The 10,643-nt window shown below is 47.3% G+C and overlaps 2 protein-coding genes across 2 annotated transcripts; both read left to right on the top strand.

Moving 5' to 3' along the window:
* The first annotated feature begins 2,350 nt into the window (after positions 1–2,350).
* Positions 2,351–4,989, top strand: LOC140362721 (tubulin alpha-1A chain). Its single transcript, XM_072448875.1, has 4 exons — positions 2,351–2,457; positions 3,310–3,532; positions 3,613–3,761; positions 3,830–4,989. The coding sequence occupies exons 1-4, from the start codon at positions 2,455–2,457 to the stop codon at positions 4,808–4,810; spliced, it is 1,356 nt and encodes a 451-aa protein (XP_072304976.1). The 5' UTR covers positions 2,351–2,454; the 3' UTR covers positions 4,811–4,989.
* A 3,136-nt stretch (positions 4,990–8,125) lies between these two features.
* LOC140362706 (tubulin alpha-1C chain) lies at positions 8,126–10,247 on the top strand. The gene is made up of 4 exons (XM_072448863.1): positions 8,126–8,174; positions 8,635–8,857; positions 8,938–9,086; positions 9,155–10,247. Exons 1-4 carry the CDS (start codon positions 8,172–8,174, stop codon positions 10,127–10,129), a joined length of 1,350 nt encoding a protein of 449 aa, XP_072304964.1. The 5' UTR covers positions 8,126–8,171; the 3' UTR covers positions 10,130–10,247.
* Positions 10,248–10,643: the final 396 nt, after the last annotated feature.

The following is a 10,643-nucleotide window of genomic DNA, read 5'->3' as shown; positions in this document are numbered from 1 at the left end:
ATCAGGACTAAACCAGGACTAGAACCGGACCAAACCAAGTCTACATCAGGACTAAACCAGGACTAGAACCGGACCAAACCAAGTCTACATCAGGACTAAACCAGGACTAGAACAGGGCCAAACCAAGTCTGCATCAGGACTAAACCAGGACTAGAACAGGACCAAACCAAGTCTACATCAGGACTAAACAAAATTCAGAATAAATGATCAGGTTTGCCCTTTGTAGATTTGCCTCTTGAATAATACTAAAAATAACCTTTATTACAGGAATACTGCCAAAATACTGCTAAAATACTGCTAAATACTGCTAAAATACCGTTAAAATAATGTTAAAATACTGCTAAAATGCATTTTTACTTTGAGTTGGTCACCTCTCCACAGACCTGTCCTGTAACTTGACCTGTAGGTGTCACCTGACCTGACACAATACCACAGTTTGAAGTAAGATATATGACACACACGGGTTTGTACGTCTATATTCATGGTAATTTATCTTTTTATTTCAGTTTCTATTGGTGTCAGACGCTCTATTATTAAAGTCTTTCTTACTTACGAACCAGCTCTGCGTTACGTGAGGGCGTAACGCTGTTGTCGGGACGTTTGGACTGACACATATTTAACCAAAAATTAATTTTATGGACGTTATGGAAGTGAAAAAAAGGCAGAATCCATTGTATAATTTTTCCACCAAATATAGTTCAAATGTTCAGGTGCAACTCAGTATGTTCCAGGTCGATACGTCAATGCATAACATTTCCATGGAAACGAGAGTTGCATAATGCATCTCTCCAGCTTTAAATTGACGTGGACAACAAATGTACCCAATTCTGCTGTGGCGGGCTTATTCGGGGGCAGATTTGGTGGCGAGGGGCAGCCGGTCGTTAAGGAGGTGTTTAAGCAGGTCACGTGACAGTCTTTGGCTCAGGCTCTTGGCACCGAGGGCAAGCGGCGGGGGCAGGGAGGCGGGGCAGGCGACGGGTGCAGGGCGGCGCTAAATGACAACCAGGGCAAGAGGAAACAAGCAGGAGTGTGAGAAAGCTTTCTATTTTGGATGATTATTTTAAAAAACAGTGACTCCCATAGAGTAACATAGGCCACCAGCTGAGAGTATGACGTCATCAAATACTCAAACATCTACGTAACCTTTTTGGACTTTATAATGTTAGCCAGTTTTGTGAACGCTACATTTGTAATCAATCCCAGTTTATTTGTAGTAATGGAGAGTTGATATACAGTGTGGTGTCCCTCAGGGGTCCATATTAGGGCCATTATACTTGATATGTGTCCCATGATCTTACCAATGCATGCTGCTGATACTAATATATTTATCATTTTATTGTCTTGTTTTCATATATTTCTTAACAAAAAACAACAGAAAAAAACACAAAGAGCAAAAGTCTGTATTAAGTCAGTTTGGCGTATGTCTCTTCCCAGTCTTTACTTCAGTAAAACCTCTGGTTCCTTTTCCCACTGTAAGTCAACCAATGATTTGAACTGGAGCACAATATATCGACATCTGCATAATATCGTAAATGTTGTTTTTAAGATATGCAACATTTGAATATCAAGTATATTATTTAAAAAAGCACTTTTGTGGTTCATTTTAGACATTTGACGTTTGTTGGATAATCAAACCTGAACTGATACATTTAAAGATGTTTTACCACATTTCTGACATCATATCGTCTGAATATCGGGACATATTTCATTTAATTTTAGTCTATGAACCCTGCCCAAACTTGAACATTTATATTGCTTGCTGCTTCAGATGTGATAAGGTTTTTCTTATTTTTGTGTTTGTCCCTTGAAAATAGCAGATAATTTCATGTTTTGTCCTTCACACTCCAAATTATGAATCAGATATTACATCCAGACAGTTACTCTCACTTAAACAGCAATTTCCCCAAATACTTTTTGACTCTTACTTGAGCAATTCCTACATTATACTTCTACTTGAGTAATATTATTTTTGAAGATACTTTACTCCTATTTGAGCGCAGCCTTGGCTCATATTCTTCTTGTCATCATTGTTGTCACTTTGTAGTTGCCAAGACTTTGGTTAAACGTCACGTGGTCTTCGTGTCCGCAGTTGTCCGTTACTCGCCGCGCCGTGACCGGGCTGACAATGACGCAGCATTCTCCCGGTCTTCCGGTCTCGCGCTGCTGCAGTGACGCGTGGACGCCGGGAAGAGGCGGGCCCTTCAGGGCGGTACCCGAGCTGGAGACTGCGCTCTGGCCAATCAGAAGCCGAGGTCGGTTAGAAAAGCGCGAGACTGACGCGGATCTGCCCAACCAGAGCAGCGGCGCCTCCGGTCCCGGTGCGTCACGCGTATATAGCCCGCAGTCCATCCCCGCGCGCGCCATCGTCTCTTACATCGATCCCATAACAGTCGAATTGTAAGACTTCTCATCCCGGGGCGGCAGTGACTTTGTGACTCGTGCTAAAGGATCAGAATGGTAAGAGATCTTTCTGTGGTTTGTGTTTTGCAGAGCTGCATCCACCTGCCTTTACGCGCCGTTTACGCAGCGGGTTAAGAGGAGTTTTGGAGCAGGCTTAGAGAAAAGGAGCACGATTTACCTCTACTGCATAATATGAATCCATTAGACATCTTTATCAGTGGCTATGTTTATATACAGACTAAAATCTGATCATTTGCCCATTTCTGGCCCAATAAGAGAAAAGACGAGAGAATGATGAGTAATCAGAAGGACCACAACCATCAGAAGATTTGTTTTTTTTTGATTGTGCTGTCAACAAAACATTTTAATAATCCAATAACTCCAGAAACCAAATAATAATCCGATGTCGAGTGCGCATGTAACCACAGACATGTCTTTATTTGAGCCGTTTGGTGCAGAGGTGTCGCCCTTTTGGCGCACACTGCACCGTCTGTGGCACCAGCAGATCACAGTGCAACGATCAGACTCAGACCACGTGATGCTTTCTCAGCATCTCGTCTGGTTCATGATGCATCTTTGGGCGCTGCCTCAAACTGAAGTTGTAATCTTACACCGGCACAGATGCAGGGTCATTAAAAATGCAGGATGATAGTAAATGAGCTCATTGAGATGAGACGACCTCTGAGGCGTTCAAAGGACAGCAGGAAGACGAAGCCTGCGCTCAGTGTCGCTATGGAGACAACGCAGTGCGTCACAATAAAGTTACAACCTTCCATTGTCCTGAGACAGACAATGGATACAGACGCCATTAGGTTACCAGAGTGAATGTGGAAATACATCCCAATCCGATTATAAGAAGATGATTGTATATTTGTATCGAAATAAAACTTTTATTTGCTTTCCCCTCAGCGTGAGTGTATCTCCATCCACGTGGGCCAGGCCGGAGTGCAGATCGGTAATGCCTGCTGGGAGCTGTACTGCCTGGAGCATGGGATCCAGCCTGATGGACAGATGCCCAGTGACAAAACCATCGGTGGAGGAGATGATTCCTTCAACACCTTCTTCAGCGAGACTGGGGCTGGGAAACACGTGCCCAGGGCCGTGTTTGTGGACCTGGAGCCCACTGTCATTGGTAAATGCAGTAAACTGCTGTTTGGAGCCTTAAGTGCATGAGCCCATGTGAATGATGTTTAACCTGACTGTGTTCCACAGACGAGGTGCGCACCGGCACATACAGGCAGCTGTTCCACCCTGAGCAGCTGATCACTGGGAAGGAGGACGCTGCAAACAACTACGCTCGTGGTCACTACACCATCGGCAAAGAGATCATTGACCTGGTGCTGGACAGGATCCGCAAACTGGTGCGAGCCGTCTCAAGGTGTGTGTGTGTGTCATTATGAGCTCCTCTTTAAACGGTGTGTCTCCACAGGCCGACCAGTGCACGGGGCTGCAGGGCTTCCTGGTGTTCCACAGCTTTGGAGGAGGCACCGGCTCTGGCTTCACCTCTCTGCTGATGGAGCGTCTCTCTGTCGACTACGGCAAGAAGTCCAAGCTGGAGTTCTCCATCTACCCCGCCCCTCAGGTGTCCACTGCTGTGGTGGAGCCCTACAACTCCATCCTGACCACCCACACCACCCTTGAGCACTCCGACTGCGCCTTCATGGTGGACAACGAGGCCATCTACGACATCTGCCGCAGGAACCTGGACATCGAGCGTCCCACTTACACTAATCTGAATAGGCTTATTGGTCAAATTGTGTCCTCCATCACAGCCTCTCTGCGCTTTGATGGAGCCCTCAACGTGGATCTGACAGAGTTCCAGACCAACTTGGTGCCCTACCCTCGTATCCACTTCCCTCTGGCCACCTACGCCCCAGTCATCTCCGCTGAGAAGGCCTACCACGAGCAGCTCTCCGTGTCCGAGATCACAAACGCCTGCTTTGAACCAGCAAACCAGTTGGTGAAATGTGACCCTCGTCACGGCAAGTACATGGCCTGCTGTCTTTTGTATCGCGGAGACGTCGTGCCCAAAGACGTGAACGCCGCCATCGCCACCATCAAGACCAAACGCACCATCCAGTTCGTGGACTGGTGTCCCACTGGGTTCAAGGTTGGCATCAACTACCAGCCGCCCACTGTGGTCCCTGGAGGAGACCTGGCCAAGGTGCAGAGGGCCGTGTGCATGCTGAGTAACACCACTGCTATAGCAGAGGCCTGGGCTCGGCTGGACCACAAGTTTGACCTGATGTACGCCAAGAGGGCCTTTGTGCACTGGTACGTGGGAGAGGGCATGGAGGAGGGTGAGTTCTCTGAGGCCCGTGAGGACATGGCCGCTCTGGAGAAGGATTATGAAGAGGTGGGAGTCGACTCCATTGAGGGAGAAGGAGAGGAGGAGGGAGAGGAGTACTAAAGGGAGGAAAAAGTGCAAAATTATACAAATATGTAATAAATTGCTAAACATTCCAAGCTTCATGTCAGTTATTACTTTGGTCATATCAGATTGGTTCCTAAAGATCCTAATGTAATGACTAACCCACTCTGCAAAACTGTAATTTTGGCACTATTCTAAATAAAGTTTTAATAAATCAATGGAGTAATTTTGGTCATTAAAGATGTTCTAGTCATGAAGAGGACAGAAGGATGCTCAACATTGATAATTCATACTTTAAACAGCACTTTACTGCCTTGGACCAGCAGAATCCGCTATTGTCAGTCTCAGGTCAGTGTCGTCTGTGTCAGCAGTTTGTCCTTTTGTAAATGTAGCTGATTATCAAAGGAGATTAAAGCATACACAATTATCTTGCAATAATGCTCGTGCAATAATTGTGTATGCATCGATACCATGCATAAAATATGCAGGATTGGTTGATATATTCAACGGTAAGGTTGATTTATTCAATTCTTAAAGAACAGATATTGGTGGATAAATTGTAAAAAAGTGATAAGCACAGACCCACATTCAACCCAGAGACCCTTGAGGATGGGTCAAATGCAGAAGATAAATTTGCCACCACTATCCAGGACGAAACTTCCAAGATCCATAAGTAGATCAAGAACAAGGCTCCTACAGATGACGTGCTCAGTGAATGTCTCAGACAATGGGGAACAGAGGATGACGAGGTGCTGGAGGGACCATCATGGGAGGACACGCCCTAAATGGGATGTACCATCGGAACATAACTGAAGTGGCTGATATCACGAAATCCTACCAATGGCTACAAAGAGCCGGTCTGGAGGACAGACTGGCCACAGAGTTGGCCACAGTGGGGGCGGGGGTGTCAAATCTGCAGTAGAAGGAGCTGAGCCATTTAGCCAGTTTTTGTAACTGGTGAGAAGCTGGAGCCCACTCCACACAGAGGCGGGCCCACTCCACACAGAGAAGGGGCCACTCCACACAGAGGCGGGGTTGTTGTTGAAGAACTGCTGCTTCAGACGTGTATTGTATTGGGATCTAGCTCTCGACACCTCCCTGCTAAATCCATACATACACAGAGGGAGACTCTTCTTCATCTTCCTCTCCTTCTTTGACGTTCGGTGCTTCCACCGTACAGCTTTATTCTTTAGGCTTCATTCTATAGGCTTTAATATTTCCACTGATGTCGCCGCTTGGTAGCCGTGCGTCTACGAGACTGGACGAGGACAGGAGACCACCCCCACCCCCATCTCGTCACTCTGATCACTCTGACTCCCCACAAGCAGACCCCCATCACTCCGACTCCCATTTAGCGCCTTTAGCCTGTTTTCTATATCTGCCCAATCAAGCTCCTTTGTTCCAAGGAATCTCCCTGCAGCTTTAGCAATGATCCTGATCCTTTCAGTTCTGCTTTGAGTCTGAGCAGCACAGTTTACAACATCCACCATAAAGAGTACAAAATCCTCTCTATCCACAACCAGGGTATTCTCATTAATTCTGGAACCTGCACACTTGGGACCTCCACTCTTGAAACCTTCACACTTCTTGGGAGCCACGCTGGCCTTTCTCATTTCGCCCTGGCTGGGAGCAGCGCTGGCTCCTCTCTCTGTATTTACTCTAAACTCATTACTTGAAACTTTCTTGACTGCATCTGCATAGGATATACCTTGAGAGACCTTTATTTTATGCACCTCAGCAGCTCTTTTGCTAAACCTGCATCCCCCGTAGGCAGCGCTATGTTCTTCCCCACAGTTACAGCACTTCAGTTTTGCTCCCACGTCACACTTCCCATACTCGTGATCTCCTGCACATTTACCACATCTTTGCCTCCCTCTACAGACCGCTGCAATATGCCCAAAGCGCTGGCACTTAAAGCAACGCAGGGGCGGTGGAACATATGGCCTAACGTCATGGCACATGAACCCAATGAACACCTTACTAGGCAGGCACCTCCCTTCAAGCGTTACCATTACCGACAAGCTGTCACATCTTACCCCAGACCAGGTCACCTTCAACCGCCTAGCGTCCAGCACCTTAGCTCCAGTCAAATTCTCCTTAACTTCATCCACAGACGTCGCCGTAGGGACACCTACGATAACTCCTCTGACCGTGTTTCTTTCAGCATCAGACACAAGAATGTCCTTTCCACCCAGACGTTTAGTTCCAATCGCCTTCCGTTGCTGAGCCGCGTCCTTGCACACGACCAGCAGCGAGCCATCTCTAAGGACACTCGCACTCTTGATCACTCCCACAGCTACAGTTAGGCTCTTTGACAATGCCACTGAATTCCACTCCTTAAAGGATGCACTATCCTGTGCAAGCTTTATGATCACCTTACAGTCTCTGCTCTCACCCCGGATATCAATAGCTTCAGCCTCATCCTGCTGCTCATTCCCAGAACCCTCGGACGAGCTAAGGGACTTTTTACGTTTCCGGGCACGTGCAGCCAGAAATGGCTGTTCCTCCACGCCGTCCAGAACGTCTTCGACCACCGATGCACTCTCCTCCGCCGGTTGGTCTCTGAAACAACAACAACTATTCTAGTCACAAAGACATATCATGACCTCATGGGCTTTGTAACACCAAAGCAATGGAAGGAGTACTTTTACGGACTACGACAGTCTGAGGACTACGAAAAGTCTGAGGAATAAAGTCTGGCGGTAATGCAACAATTGGATGCCAACCGCCATAAAACAACAACAACAACAACAACAACAACAACAACAACCCCATGGAGCAATCGCAGGGGACCACGTAAAGGCCTAACTGTGAGTGTACAAAAGACACCCCGTAGAACCGGTCTGGCCTTGTCAGTTGTTGCGGTTTCAGTTCGGCCGGAACTGGCGATCCAGCCTTTGTCGGCCGGGATGGAATGGGGCATCGCGTCATAAGATGCAGCTTGCATTCCATTCTGCTTGATGACTTCAGGCGCTGTGAAGTTATGCTTTGAAGATAAATGGATATATCGGCAGCTGCACAGTCTAAAAAAACACCAAAGAAGAAGAAAAGCTTGGCAAGGGGGATGATTAAGATATCATCCAGTTGGCCTATCTAGACGCACGAGTGAGCAAACGAGCGATCGATCAGACGGATCAGGGAGAACTCAGAGCAGAGTCCGAGAACGATCAGAGAATCAGAAAGCAATCTGTGTGTACCAGTGAAGTTCGATAAAGCTCCTGGGCCTGTGTCTCCTCATTGTGTCCATCTCTCCGAATATCCGCCCAGGCCTTGAGTAGTGACAGCTACTAACCTGAACCAGAACCTTACAGTCCACACAGTTCAGAGTATCTCTCCCAACAGAAAGCGTCGCGTTCAGCCTCCTTATCCATCCACAAACTGTCCAACATCTTCTGCGAACATGGTGAGTGGTTCTTTTTTGACATTTCGAGTCAGATTTTGTGTTAAGTCAAAGGTTAACACAATTAACCTTTCTTTTGTCATGGGTCATTGTGTCCATACAGTGATGTAAAAGTGTATATAAAAGAACAGGATTAGCGGGACGAGTGTCTATTTAACAATATTTTAAGATGTAGTCCCATTTTGAATGTGGTTTGATTTTAAACTGCAGAAATTTGAGCGTGACCTATTTTCTATTAACTAGTCACAAAGAAGTTTCTGCTGGTTTAATTCCTCTTTTAAATGAAGTTTAAACTTTGTGTACATCTGGAATTATGTCATTAAAGCAGTTTTGGACAAGAGAATGTTACTTTTTATCCATAGTAACTCTGTAAACTGTAAAAAACACTCAGTGATCCCTCAGTGTGTGATGACGGAGCAGATAAAAAAGTAACTTAAGTATTTGAACCTTTCTCTATTTGCAGCGTGAGTGCATCTCAGTCCACGTGGGCCAGGCCGGAGTGCAGATCGGTAATGCCTGCTGGGAGCTGTACTGCCTGGAGCATGGGATCCAGCCTGATGGACAGATGCCCAGTGACAAAACCATCGGTGGAGGAGATGATTCCTTCAACACCTTCTTCAGCGAGACTGGGGCTGGGAAACACGTGCCCAGGGCCGTGTTTGTGGACCTGGAGCCCACTGTCATTGGTAAATGCAGTAAACTGCTGTTTGGAGCCTTAAGTGCATGAGCCCATGTGAATGATGTTTAACCTGACTGTGTTCCACAGACGAGGTGCGCACCGGCACATACAGGCAGCTGTTCCACCCTGAGCAGCTGATCACTGGGAAGGAGGACGCTGCAAACAACTACGCTCGTGGTCACTACACCATCGGCAAAGAGATCATTGACCTGGTGCTGGACAGGATCCGCAAACTGGTGCGAGCCGTCTCAAGGTGTGTGTGTGTGTCATTATGAGCTCCTCTTTAAACGGTGTGTCTCCACAGGCCGACCAGTGCACGGGGCTGCAGGGCTTCCTGGTGTTCCACAGCTTTGGAGGAGGCACCGGCTCTGGCTTCACCTCTCTGCTGATGGAGCGTCTCTCTGTCGACTACGGCAAGAAGTCCAAGCTGGAGTTCTCCATCTACCCCGCCCCTCAGGTGTCCACTGCTGTGGTGGAGCCCTACAACTCCATCCTGACCACCCACACCACCCTTGAGCACTCCGACTGCGCCTTCATGGTGGACAACGAGGCCATCTACGACATCTGCCGCAGGAACCTGGACATCGAGCGTCCCACTTATACTAACCTCAACAGGCTCATCAGTCAGATCGTGTCCTCCATCACAGCCTCTCTGCGCTTTGATGGAGCCCTCAACGTGGATCTGACAGAGTTCCAGACCAACTTGGTGCCCTACCCTCGTATCCACTTTCCTCTGGCCACCTACGCCCCAGTCATCTCCGCTGAGAAGGCCTACCACGAGCAGTTAACCGTTTCAGAAATTACCAACTCCTGCTTTGAACCAGCCAATCAGTTGGTGAAATGTGACCCTCGTCACGGCAAGTACATGGCCTGCTGTCTTTTGTATCGCGGAGACGTCGTGCCCAAAGACGTGAACGCCGCCATCGCCACCATCAAGACCAAACGCACCATCCAGTTCGTGGACTGGTGTCCCACTGGGTTCAAGGTGGGCATCAACTACCAGCCGCCCACTGTGGTCCCTGGAGGAGACCTGGCCAAGGTGCAGAGGGCCGTGTGCATGCTGAGCAACACCACTGCTGTAGCAGAGGCCTGGGCTCGGCTGGACCACAAGTTTGACCTGATGTACGCCAAGAGGGCCTTTGTGCACTGGTATGTGGGAGAGGGCATGGAGGAGGGCGAGTTCTCTGAGGCCCGTGAGGACATGGCCGCTCTGGAGAAGGATTATGAAGAGGTGGGAGTCGACTCCGTCGAGGACGGGGGAGAAGGAGAAGAGTACTAAACACAACATGATGTGCATAAAACATCTGTGAGGCACTTCACATTGTTCATTTTGTGATATGTTTTTTAAATTAAAGAATGTATTTATGAAATGTTTTTCAATAAACGTGATGCCAGCATTTTGTGAGTTTGCTCAAATCTTTATCTTTCTAGTTTAATTCTTGTCACTTTTAAGTTTCATCTGAAGCAGTGACTAGTGACCAAATATAAAGTGGTGAATGCGCACCCTCTAGTGGTGCAGATGTGAAGCTTAATCTGATACTTTTGTGTTGAATTACTTTTGGGATCAATTCAACGGCTGCCCACACAAGTGTACTTTTACTTTGGAGGTTTAAACAATTAGGTTTAGATCAACATCATTATTTTGCCTATTGACAAAAAAAACTAAATATTTCACTGTGGACTTATAGTTATCTCGGAGGATAAAGGGCTTACTACAGCCTACATGTATATGACTGCTGCGCTCTTTTTTCTACAAAGATGCTTCATTCTGTCTTTGAATTTGGAGCTTGTCC

The sequence above is a fragment of the Eucyclogobius newberryi genome, unplaced genomic scaffold (assembly GCF_026437365.1).
Source record: "Eucyclogobius newberryi isolate DKJ021-1_F unplaced genomic scaffold, fEucNew1.0.hap1 SCAF_17, whole genome shotgun sequence".
Lineage (NCBI taxonomy): Eukaryota > Metazoa > Chordata > Actinopteri > Gobiiformes > Gobiidae > Eucyclogobius > Eucyclogobius newberryi.
Note: the sequence above shows the minus strand (reverse complement) of the source record. Positions and strands in the feature narration are given on the sequence as shown.